The 16,988-nt window shown below is 41.0% G+C and overlaps 1 protein-coding gene across 1 annotated transcript in view; it reads left to right on the top strand.

Moving 5' to 3' along the window:
* Positions 1-16,988, top strand: part of LOC126184557 (cyclin-dependent kinase 10) — a 107,285-nt gene that overhangs the window by 62,998 nt on the left and 27,299 nt on the right. Inside the window, exon 3 of the mRNA XM_049926984.1 lies at positions 14,525-14,664. Within this exon, the coding sequence (XP_049782941.1) occupies positions 14,525-14,664 (140 nt within the window). The remainder of the gene's footprint in view (positions 1-14,524; positions 14,665-16,988) is intronic.

Below are 16,988 nucleotides of genomic sequence, written 5' to 3'. Positions count from 1 at the left end.
TGATCAAATTTAGCCCCCCAAATTGGAAACACTCTTAACTCATTCCTATCAAGCCACAGTGACTGCACCAATCCTCCAGAAGGCACACGCTTTCTCAACTCCTTTGTAAGGGTCCTTCTTGTCTTATGAAGAAGAAATGCAAAACTTTTTTATTGAAATGTGTACCATCATCCTTTATCTCAACATTTATTTAACTTATTTTGAAATTCACCACATATTTATAGAATAGTTATAGTTTGAAAATTAGAAAATACGAGAGTAGAAAAATGTTTGTAAATGCAGTACATAAGAATTTATTATAAAAGAAATGTGCAAAACTAGTTTATTGAATTCATATACCTGTTTCCACTGAGCGAAATTTGCCTTTATGTGACATTGCTTGAAACAGTCAGGTAGACACAATCCTGCTTCACATTCGTCACTCTCTTCTCACTCGTTTGCCAATACCAGGTGCACCTTTCTCAGAACAAACCATACAGTATCTTGAAGCATACTTTTTGCTTGTTCTCAATGGCAAATGAGTGAGGAAATGTTTCCTTTTCAATAAAATCTTCATCTACTTTCTTGAGAATTTGTTTTCCCAGGTTCGCCGTGAAGGTAAATAAGATTGTTTGTTTCTGAGACACAGGCCCAAGTTTCTGGTAGAGAATATAGGAATTGACTGCACACATCATAAGCACGCAAAAAAGTACCTTCTTCAGCAATTTGCCCGCATCTCGTGGTCGTGCGGTAGCGTTCTCGCTTCCCACGCCCGGGTTCCCGGGTTCGATTCCCGGCGGGGTCAGGGATTTTCTCTGCCTCGTGATGGCTGGGTGTTGTGTGATGTCCTTAGGTTAGTTAGGTTTAAGTAGTTCTAAGTTCTAGGGGACTGATGACCACAGATGTTAAGTCCCATAGTGCTCAGAGCCATTTGAACCATTTTTCAGCAATTTCATTGTTTATCATTGAAGATAATAGTAGGTCGCCAACTAATCTCTGTGTTCAACACTAGTTTTATTTCTTTTATGTAATCAAGTATAAGATCAGTCTTCAGCTTTTCTACCAATCTGACTGTGGATTTTGTGTTTGTGACAGTAATTGTCATGCTCTGTTTTGTAGATAGGGCAAAAAATCCGTAGCATCCTTCCAGTGCAGTGTTACCATTGAATTTTTTTCTCTTGAGTACCATTTGACATCTTCTTACTTTATTCTGTTGGTATGCTGTGGCAGCCCTCTTCTGTTCTTCATTACTGCACCGACAGCACATACGCGCAAGCATCAAACAACAAAACTGGTCCATGTACAATATACAGTCCTTACATAGATAATTGTTACATGAACAAAGGGCTAATGAATCTGCACTATCGTATTTTTCTCCTGCAGCAGTATATATTCACAATACAAAATGTAGCCTGTTGTAGAATCACCAAGAATGACAAACTTAATACCATACCTGTTTGGCTTGTTCTTGATGTATGTACTCTAAATTAAATACCTCCTATAAAAGGACATAAATGTTCATCAGCTGTCAGAGTGTCGTCAGAATGAAGCTTCCCTTGTTTTCATTATAAAGTTGTCATAAAGACGTCGAATTTTGTGTAAAGGATTATGGGTTTGTTGGCCCCAGCGTATGTAATTGTCATTTATTATTCACACAAAGCATAAAGTAAATTGACCTAAATCTGTCTCTCTTTATGATTTTCCTGGTAAACATTAGCTTATTGCTCCAGTAGTTCCTAATATTTGATTTGTGCACAAGGCACATGCGAGTAATTATAGCAAACAACTGATACATCTCGTATACCTTCACAGCAGACCGATCGGCGCAAACAGACCTGGGAGCTATTTATTTTACCTCTGAAATTTAGAAACAGTTGATCCTGCATAGTGGTTTGCTTCAGTTACTTATTTTATTTTTATTTTTTTATTTTTTATATCATCATACTCCCATCAGTAAACAGCCTCCAAACTCAAATTCCGTGTTTTCAGCATCCAGAGGTGCCAAAAAATTACTTCCACCTTCAAAGACATGTAATTGATGTTGAACATTATCATTTATCCAGGCAATGAAATTGCTTTGAAACTCCTGCCATTGTGGTCTGCCTCATTGAATGAGAGCTTCGCATACTTCTAATTCATCTGATGACTCATTTCCATTTTCAGATCACTCATTGTTACCTTCAAACTATAGGATGCAAGTCATTTAGGAAATTACAATGAAATCCAGACCTTTGTAGCTGGTTTCAGGTGTTGATAAATATCAATGGAGACAGTTGAAAATGTGTGCCCCGACCTGGACTCAAACCCGGGATCTCCTGCATACATGGCAGACACACTATCTGACTGAGCCATTGAGGACACAGAAGATAGTGTGACTGCAGGGACTTATCTCTGGCATGCTCCCCGTGAGACCCACATTTCCAACTTATTGTCCACACACTATGTTTGTAGTGCTTTTGCCCACTGTACTCATTACTCGTGGCAGTCAATCTACCGAATCCTGTAAGAGTTTGAGCAATGTGAGTGCATCCGCACTGCAGGTGATCATTCGCCGGTAAGCCTCATGTACGAGGTATGTCCACAAAGTAAGTTCTGTTTGGTTATATAAAACAAACGTGTACAGATACGGAAAAAATATTTATTGTAAAAAAATCTACAATTGTTAAACTACTTTTCTACAAAGTTTCTGAAATTTTGTAGGCACTTGTCATAGCATGGCACAAGTTTTTGTGTGCTTTCTTCGTAGAAGAGATGGAAGTCACTAAGAGTGAGGCCTGGGCTGTACAGAGGATGATCAAACGTGTCCCAGTGAAATTCCCGTAAGAGTTGTTTGGTCACATTTGCCATGTGAGATTGGGCATTATCGTGGAAAAAAAACACCATCTTGTGACAGTAATCCTCGGTGCTTGTTCTGTATTGAGCGGTGCAATTTCTTAATGGTCTTGCAGTAACCATGTGCATTGATTGTGTGGCCTCATCATAAGAAATCAATCAGCAAAATGCCTTTTCTGTCCCAAAAAATGGTGCACATAACTTTTTGAGGTGTCAAGATTTGCTTAGGCTTAACCTTTGTTGGGGATGAAGTGTGCCTCCATTCCATAGATTGCCGTTTTGTTTCAGGGGTGTCGTTCGATACCTCAAGTTTCATCGCTCGTGACTATCCGAGAAAGTAAACCATCGCCTTCTTCATTGCAGTGTGTCAAAAACTGAAGTCCACTGCCCATCTGTTGTTTTTTGTGTAAAATTTTTGGGTACCCAATATGAGCAAAGTTTTTGAAATTTCAGTTTTTCAGACACAATTTCATGAATCAGTAATGAAATTTGTGGAACTTCCATAGCAAGAGCACTAAGTGTTAACTTACTATTGTGCTTAATCTTCTCTTCAATTGTGTGAACCAGTTCATCAGTAACCATAGATGGGCGACCACTTTGTTCTTCATCATGCACTTGATCACGTCCTTCATTGAACAGTCTGACCCATCTTCTAACCACTGAATCACTCATAGCATTTTGTCCGTAAACCTTGCAGATTTGCCAATGCATTTCCTTTGGTTTAACTTTCTTTGCATTTAGAAAACGAATCACAGATGTGATTTCACACACGGAGGCATTTTCAATTACGGCTGACGTTATAAAGAAGCACTACAAAGCACACGTCAGCAGCAGCGATCTGAAAATGGTGTACGTGTCTTCTCCTTGAGTCAGAGTAACTGACACGCATGCTTGAAACTGTGATTGTAGTGCTGCTGCGGATAGAAATTGAAATGGAACTTACTTTGAGGACAACCCTCGTATATGAATATGCTGTCCGAAAGAACAGACACCATTGGTGATCTTGCAGCTCTCGAAGAATGCAATTGCAGTGAAATCCAGACCTTTTTAGCTGCTTACAGGCATTGATTTCTGATCCAGATTCTTTGAGAATCCTCAGAATTTCATCATCGGTGAATGCAATTGCAGTGAAATCCAGACCTTTTTAGCTGCTTACAGGCATTGATTTCTGATCCAGATTCTTTGAGAATCCTCAGAATTTCATCATCGGTGAAAAACTCCCCCCCCCCCCCCCCCCCATTTCTCGACAAACTTTTGTGATCCAGGCAACCACAGGTATACACTGCAACAGTGAAAGCATGGGAAAAAAATCATGCCTGTAATATGTTTTTCAAGTCGCATTGCATTTTGTGGAAGCTGGAACAGCCACCTAATAGTTCTCTGAAGTACTACAAGAGTGAACGACTTTTTTAAAGCCATCACTCCTCAGAAATAATTTGCTGCATCGTGAAGTAACAATCAGGAAAGCCATGCTTGGAGATTCTCTGAGCACTGATTGTTAGGGAAATCACAACATGCCCATAGTCGCTACAAGCAGTGGCTAGACTGTGCTACATTCGGAAGGACGACAGTTCAATCCCGCGTCCGGCCATCCTGATTTAGGTTTTCCGTGATTTCCCTAAATCGCTTCAGGCAAATGCCAGGATGGTTCCTTTCAAAGGGTACGGCCGACTTCCTTCCCCGTCCTTCCCTAATCCGATGAGACCGATGACCTCGCTGTCTGGTCCCTTCCCCAAAACAACCAACCAACCTAGACTATGTTAAGAATTATTTTAGAAGATAATTTAGGTTTGAGCACTAACTGTAAGAAAAATGTTCCAAAATATGAACACTTGGTGTAACAGAACAGTCTGTGGCATACAGACTGATTTCCAAAAAAGACTCTCAAATTCACAGGGTTCATTTATCACGCAGATGATACACTGGAATCACTAAATAAGCAATTATTACCATTGGGAAGATTTTAACTGTGTGAATTATGGTATACATGTGCAAAAGTTAAAATACAGTGAAATTATTATATTAACTGCATGATAAAAAGTGTTGTGAATCAGTTCCATGTTCTTACTTATTTATCATATGGATATACATACACAATTCACAGCAGTATTTACACAAATTACGAGTACATGCTGAAAAGTAATACCTCCCAATTTTTATGTGAAAACTTGGAAAGCTTTTTAAATAAAGTAAATGTTATTAACATTCTACATCTTTATTCTTCATGTGCACATATCTATTTCTCAACAGTCACCCTGGCGATGATTGCATTTCTCGCAATGAGAGATCAATTTGTTGATACCAACACTGAAGGAGGTCAGCATTCCATCTCATGGGGGCGTCATGCTGCTCATACAGAATGACATTCATAGTCAATGCACCTACGTGTCTACCCATCTTCAAGCTGTTGCAGTTTGCCTTTTCCTTCCTGACCTGACTTTTTCCCTCTGTACCATTTATGTCCCTCCGTCATTTGATGTCACCAGGGCAGACTTCCTTCAGCTTATTGGGCAGCTACCTCCCCCATTTCTGCTACTCGATGACTTAAGTGTGCATCATCCTCATTGGGGTTCTTGCAGAACATGTCAGCAATGGATGACCTCAGCAGTTTGGTCCCATAGTCCTTACCACAAACTTCCAATTTCCAGAACTGGTGAGAGAGGTGTGGTCTTTGCTGACCTTCTTAATCAACAGATGTCTGCTGCCTTAACACTGGAGCCCCACGTTCCTTTCCGACTCCTTGCACACCTATTCCCATTTGGACATATCCTTCTGCACTGTCCAGCTTGCCCATCGTCTTGAGTGGTCCCTTCTTTGTCAGACCTATACGAGTGACCATTTCCCATGTGCTGTCCATTTGCTGACGCCTACCCCACCTCTGTGCACACCCAAATGGCAGCGTACTATGGCTTACTGGCAGCTTTACTCATCCCTGGCAATCTTCAAAGAACAAGATTTCCTCAGTTGTGATGACCTGATGGAATATCTCACAAATGTTATCCTTACTGCTGCAGAACGTTCCATTCCCCGCACTTCCTCTTTACCACATTGTGTCCCAGTCCCTTGGTGGACTGAGGCATGCCGCAATACAGTTCACATGTGGAGATGTGCTCTCCGCATTTTTAACCGCCATCCTACAGTGGTAAACAGATGCGCACAAAGTGTCGTCGCATTCTTTGGGATAGCAAAAAAAGCTAGCTGGATTTCATTCACTAGTTCTTTCAACAGTTCCACCCCTTCCTCTGGTGTGTGGGCCAACCTCCAACAGTTCTCTGGGACCAAGATCCATTCACCAATTTCCAGCCTGATAGTAGCAGACGATGTCGTGGAGCCTATTGCTATCTCCAACACCTTGGGCCGCTATTCTGCCGAAATTTTGAGCTCGTTCCACTATCACCCTGCCTTCCTCCAACAGAAATGAGTGTAGGAGACTCAGGCAATATCCTTCTCTTCTTAGAATCATGAGTGCTATAATGCCGCCTTTACTATGAGGAAGCTAGATCATGCTTGCAGTTCATCCAGATCCTCTGCCCTAGGGCCAGACGCTGTCCACATTCAGATGTTGCAGAACCTCTCTCTTGCGGGCAAGCGTTTTCTGCTTAATACATTCAACTGCATCTGGACAGAGGGCACATTTCCTGGACGTTGGCTTGAAGCCACCGTCATACCCATACCTCAACCCAGTGAGGACAGCAACCTTCCTTCTAGCTACCGATCCACCTCTCTCATCAGCTGTGTTTGCAAGGTGGTGGAACATATGATTCATGCCCAGCTGGTATGGTGGCTTGAGTCTCGCAATTTACTAACAGCTGCCTTTCTGCAGTTGACCATCTCATTACTTTGTCCACCCATGTTATGAATGGCTTTCTGCGGAAATACCAGACTGTGGCCGTGTTTTTCAATTTGGAGAAGGCCTACAACACGTGCTGGAGAACTAGTATCCTTCTTACTCTTTACATGTGGTTCTGCCTTGTTGGACACAATTATCCAGGAAACCAGTGTGCCTCAGGCTTCCTTCCTGACCGTCATCCTCTTTGCTATTGCCTTTAAACCTATAATGGCCTGTCTCCCACTAGGCATCTCTTTCTCCCTTTTTGTTGACAATTTTGCCATCTATTGCAGTTCTCCACTGACCTGTCTCATTGAGCGGCGTCTTCAGCAATGTCTTGATTGTCGTCACTCCTGCAGCATCAACAGTGGCTTTCATTTCTCCACTGACAAAACCATCTGTATGAATTTCAGGCACTGCAATTGGTTTCTCCCACCATCTGTACATCTTGGTCTTGTTGCTCTTCCATTCGTTTAAGCTACGAAATACCTGCGGCTCATGTTCAATAGGAAACTGTCTTGGTCCTCCCATGTGTCTTACCTGGCAGCTCACTGTATGTGATCACTCAGTGTCCTCAATGGTACTTCCCAGGGCGCAGATCGAACAACCCTCCTCTGTTTGTACTGGTCCCTTGTCCGTTCAAAGCTAGCCTATGGGTGCTTTGTTTATGAGTCTGCACATCCGCCCCTCTTATGCCGTCTCAACACTATTCACCATTGTGGCATCCATTTTGTCACTGGAACCTTTTACTCTAGCCCGGTTGCGTGTCTGTATGTTGAAGTTGCTGAACTACTACTGTCCTACCGCTGTGACTTTCTCCTCAGCAGGTATGCATGCCGTTTGTCTGCCATGCATGGCCACCCATCCTATGCCTCCTTCTTCGATGATTCCTATGATCGCCAGTATGAGGCGCATCCCTCCTCTCTGCTACCTCCTGGAGTCTGCTTTTGACACTTGCTCCGTCAGCTTAACTTCACACTACGTGCAACTTTCCTGGGGTGTGTACCCTTCACCACCTTGGCTTCGTGAAGCGGCCCATGTTAACCTCGGCCTTCATTCGCTTCGTAAGGACACTACTCCAGCCTTGCCTAGTCGCCTTCAATTTCACGACCTTTACATGGATCTTCGTGATAGTACCTTGGTGTAAACTGGTGGCTCTCAGACTGATCGTGGTGTCAGGTGTGCCTTCGTCATTGGCACCCACGTCCTTTGATATTGGCTTCCGGCACACTGTTCCCTATTTACAGCTAAGCTCTTTGCCGTGCATCGGACCACAGAGTACATCTGGCGACACAAACTTTTCAATTGTGTTCTATGATCAGACATTCAGCACCCTTCAAAGGCTATGTGCGCTGTACCCTGCCCATCCCTTAGTGGAACGGGTCCAGGAAAACTGTCACTTGCTTACTCTTGGTGGAGCCTCTCTGATGTTTACATGGATTCCTGGTCATGTCGGTGTGCCAGGAAATGTGGCTGCTGACACTGTTGCCAAGGCTGCAGTCCTCATACCTCAGCCCATTAGTTCCTATATTCCTTCCAATGATCTCTGTGTTGCCGCCTGTCAGGAGTTGGTGTCCCTTTGGCATCGCCATTGGTCCTCCCTTCATGTGAATAAGTTCTGGATTATTAAGCCTCTCCCAGTGGCTTGAACGACCTCCTCTCCGCCCTCCCACCGGAAGGAAGTCATTTTAACTCATTTGCCTAATGGGCACAGCCTTTTTAGCCATTATCTTTTTGTAAGTGGTGGTCCCCCACTGCTTTGTATGCATCGCACCCAAATTTTAAATGTCCGCCACATCCTGACGGAATGCCCATTTTTTAACCATTAATTGTTCCTGCTTGGGTTTGCCGTTTGAGTTACTGGCTGTTTTAGCAAATGAAGCACGGGCTGTTGACCGCGTTTCACTTTATAGCCGTCAAAGCAGTATGGTGAAGGTCATTTAATTTTTAGTTTTAGACTTCTGTTTCTGTATTATGTCTTTTGTAACCCTTTCTCCACATCCCTGTTTTTAACTGTCTTCTCTTATATCAATTGGGATTTACGTATAGTCATTTTTTAAGTCCTCTCTGTCTTCGTGTTCTGTTGTTTTGACTTGGGTGCATATGACTCCAGTTGTTTTTTCACCCTAAAACAAAACAAAACAAAACACAACACAACATCACCTCTGCTTTTTTCACTTCATCAAAGTGAAGTTCTTGGAGGTATCTTTTAAGTTTTGTAAACAAATGAAAATTGGCTGGGACCAACTGGAACTTCATGGAGGATGATGGATGACATTGAAGCCAAGGCGTCAGATTGTTGCAGATATTGCAGCACTTGTGTGTTGCCAGACGTTGTTATGCTGATGGAGAGGGTGCTCCATGTGTGGATGAACTCTTTGAATTCATGCTTTCAGTTTTGTAAGGGTCTCACAGGACCTTCCAGAGTTTATGGTGGTGCTTTTAGGTATTAATTCCAAATGCACCACACCTTGAACATCCCAGAACTCTGTGAGTGTTGTTTTGCATGCTGATGGCATGGTCTTGAACATTTTTGGCAACAGTGATCCTTTGTGGTAGAACTCTGTTTGCGACGGGGTGGGGTTGGTCGTCTTCGTTCTTTCTGTCATTCTCGAAAGTCCACCTACCTCGATATTCCTTCCTTCCGATGTCCCTTCACTCTGTAGTAGCAGATAAGTGCTGGGCAGTGTAAAGCAGCGTTGATGAAACCACTACCTAATACCTACCACACAGAGCTGAAAGTCAGTTCCTGAAGGCCTGTTTAAAAAATCGGGTGTTCGGAGGATGCAGTCTACTTGCAGAAAGCAGTTAAAAATTGTATTGAATCTGATTTTTATTCATATGGAAACACATGAAATGGCTATCATGTCTGTATTTAATATGGTAAACTTTATCCTTCAAAATTCACTGTCTGTACAACAACTTTTCACTGAAAAAGCAACCAGAATTTTTGCAAGTATGACCCGACTAATTTTCATGATCTAACAGTCACAGACCCACCACTCTTCACGAGTTTGGTCATTTCAGTGCTTTTCTTCAAAAGAAGTGGTCGCCAAAGTATTTTGTACAGAGCACAAAATATGCCATGCAGAACTATTATTGTGACCAGGAAGTTCACACACTCATAACTCTCAAAGTATTTAATTTTGAAACACCAAACATTTCACTAAAATGTTCGTAACACCAGTCTCTTCAGTCACGATGCGTTCTAAATGAAATTAACTCACTAGTTCTTCATCTTACATATTATTTTTACAGAGCTATCTAACATGGGGTTATCCATAGACCGGTTAGCAAGTGACTATCTCGAACTATATCTACTCACTGCCCACCTCACTATATTGGCGCAGGAACAGCATAATTCTGATTGGCTGTTGATCTAACTGAACAATCAGAATGTTCCTTCCAGATCATTCTCATGGCAAAACTTGCCTTATCCAATCACTAATCTGATAGTAATTAATGTTATTAAAACTTCAATTTCTAGTATATTGTTTAATCAAAATAAGCAAAGTTCAAAATATTCTCCAAATTGATAAATAAACTTATTCCTCCTCTAACTTTCATTCTGGCTGCTTTTGTACAAAAGCAAGCTCACACTGACATACGTCATCTGAATTGAGGTTGCACCATAACTTTCCCACTGTGCGTTTGTATAAGGTCTTACATAAAATGACATATTAAGTTTTAATGTATGTCCCACATACATTCTGTCATTTCATGCACTCAAACAGCAAAATTATAAGCAAATATTAATTTTGAGTGATTTTTGTATTATGTAATGTAAAGTAACTAAAGTTTTAAAAAGAAAATTCTAATTAATTGATTTTATGCACTAATAACTTTGTAACGGCTTCAAATGATAATGAAAGTCAATTTGTTAATTGACATAAACATTGGTATATATAATAAATATAATCTGAGATTTTGACAGCATCATTCCATTAATAACAAAAGGCTGTGTGCCAAATTTGAACAAAATCGAATAGTAACTAATATGGATTATTTAGATTCATAGAGGGTATGAATTTTCATACCGATTGAATGTTACTCTAACCAAATGGTTGCATGCCTTACTGCAACGATGGATAATGTTGTTCCTCATCTTTAACTTTTCTGTATGTGGCGTGAGGGGAATCCTGAATGATAGTAAACAATCCAGTGCAATTCCGAGATACCTACGATGAGGATTGTTCTTAACCATTTTGTTACAGAAGATGACTTTTAGCATGTATTTTGCTAAGCGGTTGTTGAGGTGGAAAGTGTTGCTTCAGTTTTTGTAGGGTTGGAGCACGATATACAATTTCTGTAATAATTGCCAAGTACTCTCACATCTTGTGTGAGCATATTTTCTGCATCCTCTAGATGCTTTCTTTGAAATGAAGTGGCAGTATCATGTACATAAAACAAGTTCCTGTAACAGTTTCTGGTGTGCCATTTATATACAGGTTGAATGACAGCGTGGCCAGAACAGACCCATGTGGTAGACTGTTCTTAATTCTATACGACTTATTGTTTTGCCATGAAGGCAGACTCAAAAATACTACTTTTTTAACATGCTAAATAATGATATTGTTAGTCTTAAACAAGGTACAGTTTGCTTTAGCTTTACCAATAGTCCATCCAGTTCAATATTCATTATATAGCAATAAGCACTTGGAACGGTGAATTCCATTTTTAGCCCTTTGTTGTTTCTGATGTAAGTAAATGATCAAATGCTTCCAATTGTAGTAGATGTAGGTATTCTTCTTTTTGCTGGAGATACAACTAAAGGAATAAAAAAATATTTGAAAACATCAACAGATGGTGCAAACAAATGAATTACCATTAAATTTTACTAAATCTACGTACATACTGTTCAGTGCTTCTCATAAAATTCCTCAAATTGTATCAGTAATCTGTATAACAATGAAATACAAGAGGGAGATGGTGTCTAGTTTTTCGTCTTACAGAGAGATCTCATTTAATTATGAACTGGGCTTGTATTCCAGATAAAGATTTTTCATGATTTCCCTAAATCCCTTAAGCAAATGCTGGGATGGTTCCGTGAAAAGGACATGGCCAGTTTTTCTTCCCATCCCTCCCTGATCAGAGTATGTGCTCCGCCAGTAACAACCTCATCATTGCTGTGACATTAAACCCCAATCATCTGTCCTTCCTCCACAACCGTAATTGGGGAACCTCACCATACAATTAATCAACAATCTTAGTTCACCTTACAGTGCAAGATGCTATAATGATTTCAAAAATGAAAAAAATTGGTTTCAGCATATTAATACACTACTGGCCATTAAAATTGCTTCACAAAGAAGAAATGCAGATGGTAAACAAGTATTCATTGGATAAATATATTATACTAGAACTGACATGTGATTACATTTTCACTCAATTTGGGTGCATGGATCCTGAGAAATCAGTACCCAGAACAACCACCTCTGGCCATAATAATGGCCTTGATATGCATGGGCATTGAGTCAAACAGAGCTTGGATGGTATGTACAGGTACAGCTGCCCATGCAGCTTCAACACGATACCACAGTTCATCAAGAGTAGTGACTGGCGTATTGTGATGAGCCAGTTGCTCAGCCACCATTGACCAGACGTTTTCAATTGGTGAGAGATCTAGAGAATGTGCTGGCCAGGGCAGCAGTCGAACATTTTCTGTATCCAGAAAGGCCTGTACAGGACCTGCAACATGCGGTCGTGCATTATCCTGCTGAAATGCAGGTTTTCGCAGGTATCGAATGAAGGGTTGAGCCACGGGTCGTAACACATCTGAAAGGTAACGTCCACTGTTCAAAGTGCTGTCAATGCGAACAAGAGGTGACCAAGACATGTAACCAATAGCACCCCACACCATCACGCCGGGTGATCCGCCAGTATGGCGATGACGAATACACGCTTCCAATGTGCGTTCGCCGCGATGTCGCCAAACACGGATGCGACCATCATGATGCTGTAAACAGAACCTGGATTCATCCAGAAAACTGATGTTTTGCCATTCGTGCACCCAAGTTCGTCATTGAGTACACCATCGCAGGCGCTCCTGTCTGTGATGCAGCGTCAAGGGTAACCGCAGCCGTGGTCGCCGAGCTGATAGTCCATGCTGCTGCAAACGCCATCGAACTGTTCATGCTGATGGTTGTTGTCTTGCAAACGTCCCCATCTGTTGACTCAGGGATCGAGACACGGCTGCATGATCCATTACAGCCATGTGGATAAGATGCCTGTCATCTTGACTGCTAGTGATACGAGGCCGTTGGGATCCAGCACGGCATTCCGTATTACCCTCCTGAACCCATCGATTCCATATTCTGCTAACAGTCAGTGGATCTCGATCAACGCAAGCAGCAATGTCGTGATATGGTAAACCGCAATCGCGATAGGCTACAATCCGACCTTTATCAAAGTCGGAACCATGATGGTACGCATTTCTCCTCCTTACACGAGGCATCACAACAACGTTTCACCAGGCAACGCCAGTCAACTGCTGTTTGTGTATGAGAAATTGATGGGAAACTTTCCTCATGTCAGCTCTTTGTAGGTGTCGCCACCGGCGCCAACCTTGTGTAAATGCTCTGAAAAGCTAATCATTTGCATATCACAACATCTTCTTCCTGTCGGTTAAATTTCGCGTCTGTAGCACGTCATCTTCGTGGTGTAGCAATTTTAATGGCCAGTAGTGTATTCACTAATGAATTATGGACTCCGTTTTTGAGGAAGCCTCACTCGCTGGGACATTATTTTGAGAACTGAAAAGTATTGAATAAGGATTATATCATGTGTTAATTCTAGAATGTTCTTTAGAGATCACTTCCAAGTACTTGGTATTTTGGTAACTGTCTCTCTGCCTGTATGTTCATAATATCCTTTGTCATTATTAAAAGCATCAGCATAATACTATTACCACAAATGTCTGCAAAGACTAAAATTAAATGTTAGTTCAGACAGAGCCATGTTCGTAGGTATAATTTATTCAACAGCCTGCCAGACCATATTAAATGTCTTGGAGTGAATGTGGAGTTAAATACCGAATCAGAGAACTTTCTCTTGGGGACCTCTTCCTATTTCAATGACTAGTATCTTCACACAAACTCTCAAACATAAAATGTATTGAGTTATGATTAATATTATCACTGTGACGTATTATTATGTTTCATAAAGTTGACAGCTAAATTATTTAATTGCATTGCACATAAATAAAATATGTGTTAAAATCTCGTTGGGATTCACAGAATACAATTCATGTAACCTAACAGAGTGAAGAATTCACTTACACACTCTTGAAATTTTGCTAATGTTTTGTTACTTATGGAAACCTTTTTTAATTTGTCCATGCAATCTGTGAAGTAACTAATACTTTTTTGTCAATACGATCTCTTAAGGGTGCAATCATATTAACAATATTAAAATTGGTGACTTTAGTTTCCTGTTGACTTTCCATCTTGTACTAATGTTCAACTTTAATATTAGTGAGTTTTGTTTGCTGATGACTGAAGTAAAAGAAATTTGACAGTGAAACCAAGTGCTGTCCCATAGCCCACTACTCTGGAAAAATACAAAGGGACTGTCATTATTAACATATACCACCAACAGAATCTGTGTATATGTCACCACATGCAGCACATACTAACAGACTGAGGTTTTTTTGCTATAAAACATATAGAACAACATTTTTAGATGTGATTATGTTCTTTATTGACTTCGCTCCTTAGTTTTGCACGTAGTCCAATTTTTTTCATGTGAAAATAATTTTATTCATATAAACATCAGTAACAGCAAATAATTTCCTCTCTGCATCCCCCGCGACCTCCATAGTATCATAGAAAGTAGATTTCACATATGTGATACTAATGCATGTTGATTGTATTTTGTTTCTTCCAGCAAAACAATCTCTGTCACTAGAGCAAGATGACTACGCTCCAGCAGAAGCTGGACCAGATCCCTCTGCTCCTGTTACACGGAGAGGGGTGTTCACTTCATTTCTTACAGGGAAGCCAATGGACATCCCAGAACAGGATGTGGTGTGTATTAAACAATTCTGTCAACCTTTTTCTCTGCTACTGAGTAATCATCAAATGGAGCTGTAAAATTGTGAGAAAAGTATTTATGGCAATTTAAACTTTTTTTTATTCTTTAAGATCACTGTAAAATATGTCCTATGCAACATAAACACTTCTATTCAGGATCAGGCAAATGACTGATTTCATAAGTGTAGTTCATCAGCTTGTAATTCGTAATTAATTTTTGTGTTTGATCTTAATGAAAGCAAACAGAGGAACAGAAGAGTATTAAAAACAGCTTGCCTCATGCAAGCATGCCTACACCGATTAACTTTCATATCTGTACAATATCTCTCTCTCTCTCTCTCTCTCTCTCTCTCTCTCTCTCTCTCTCTCTCTATGTCTGTCTGTCTCCCCCCCCCCCCCCCCTCCTCCCTCTCTGTTTCAGGTCAGAATCACCACAACCTTTAGTAACTTACCACACACAAGAAAACGTGAGTCCCTCAGTGGTTTATATTGATTGTAACTATTTTCACAGTAGCAATTAATGATACTATCCTTTACAAGTCAGCTAAAGACCAGTTGTATTTCAATACCATCAATTTCATGTACAACACCTCCCAGGAAGTGAGCCACACCATTCTCTTATTTCTACAGCATGCTACTTTTGCCCAGTCTGAACTAGGGATGATCAGTGTAATATGCCACCCACTGTAAGTTTCTTGGACTGTGTACAGCATAGTGAATTAAACCCACAGCTGTACCATTCTGATTAAGTCCACTTGACAGCCTCATTACGGAAACTTGTATGCCTTTGTTGTGCATCAGGTGCCAACAGCTCTCATAAAATATGTGATAACAATCCATAATGTATCTGAACACCCGAATTACCTGATCCTGTTTAATAAAAACCAACTGGGGTATGACTGGAGATATTAAATAGAACACTACAGCACCCTCCATTGGACTATATCCATGTAACTCCCTCATGAGGTCCCCCATGGTGTATAACCTCCCATTCAGAGAAGCAAACAAAAATGCAGACTTCTCCATTATCCAGTGTTTATTATTGTAGTTCTATATGTGTGTGCTAACCAGAGAGCCATTCAAACAGTTGGGTTCAAAATTAATGAAAGCGTAGGTCATGCTCTCCTGCACATAAAGATTCACACACAACACTCGTTACAACATGCAAGTGGCGTATTCATGGCTGAGTTGATAGCCATCACCAAAACCTTATAATACATAAGTACACAAAAAACATCTTGGTGTTCAGTAGTTCAATGAAGAATCAGCAAGTGGGAGACAAATATTATTCCAGTTCACTAGTCTCAACTATTCTTGATCTACATTCTGACATTTACCACACTGGATTCAAAGTTACACAGAAATACCAAGAAACAAAATTTGGTAATCAATTAGCCATGGAGGCCACCACGAAGGAAATGCTATAGATCAGAATATTGAGTAATGATCTATGATTAGGATAGTGACATAATTTTGAAAGAGTCGAGTAGAAAATGACAAGCCACTGTGACCCCCATTATATTATGACTAATCAAAGGCACATGGTTGGTTTGCATATGTATCTGCTACACTAAGCACCCCTGTGCTTCATCCTATGAGAGGAGCTATCATGATGTCGTTGTATTGCCCTCTTTCTTTTTCATTGGTCTTCTGACTAGTTTGATGTGGCCCACCACTAATTCCTCTACTGTGTCAACCTTTTCATCTCAGAGTAGCACTTACAACCTATGTCCTTAATTATTTGCTGGATGTGTGGTATCATTAATGCCTGCATCATGGTGCTGACCACCACACAACTGCAGGTCTTATGTCAGATGGCCCAGGGCCGGCAATTTTCGGTTCAAGTGTAGTGCTGCCGAGTTGGACAGCGCATGTATGGTTCGTACACATAGCTTTCTTCACAATAACGTAGCAATGCCCAGCCAGCTACCCACATCAAATAGCTGCTACATGACAGTACTGTGCCAATCGTTCTTTGCCATGGCGCAGTAAACTCATTGACAGTGGGTATATTCCTCCGTTGCCCAGGCTTTATAAGCTCGTGCAGGCCCTCACTCGAGCAGTCTCATCTTGGGCTTTGCTACCACTGGTACCACGACACCACACCATTCGGATCACCATCGTCAGCATTCAGACCGCGCTCTTGAACTGGGATTCTGCTTCACAGCACTCCAACTTCAATGTCATCCACAGACTCTGCTGATAGCTGTCCTAGTGGCTACTCTAGATCATTCAATGGTGTATAGTATTATTCTGGTTTTGCTTTTCCCTTTTTGTGGAACAAACTTGTTGTCTATTCATGCCTGCTGTTATTTGTT

Source organism: Schistocerca cancellata, chromosome 4, assembly GCF_023864275.1.
Source record: "Schistocerca cancellata isolate TAMUIC-IGC-003103 chromosome 4, iqSchCanc2.1, whole genome shotgun sequence".
Lineage (NCBI taxonomy): Eukaryota > Metazoa > Arthropoda > Insecta > Orthoptera > Acrididae > Schistocerca > Schistocerca cancellata.
The sequence above is the reverse complement of the archived record's forward strand: the minus strand, read 5'-3'. Positions and strand labels throughout refer to the sequence as shown.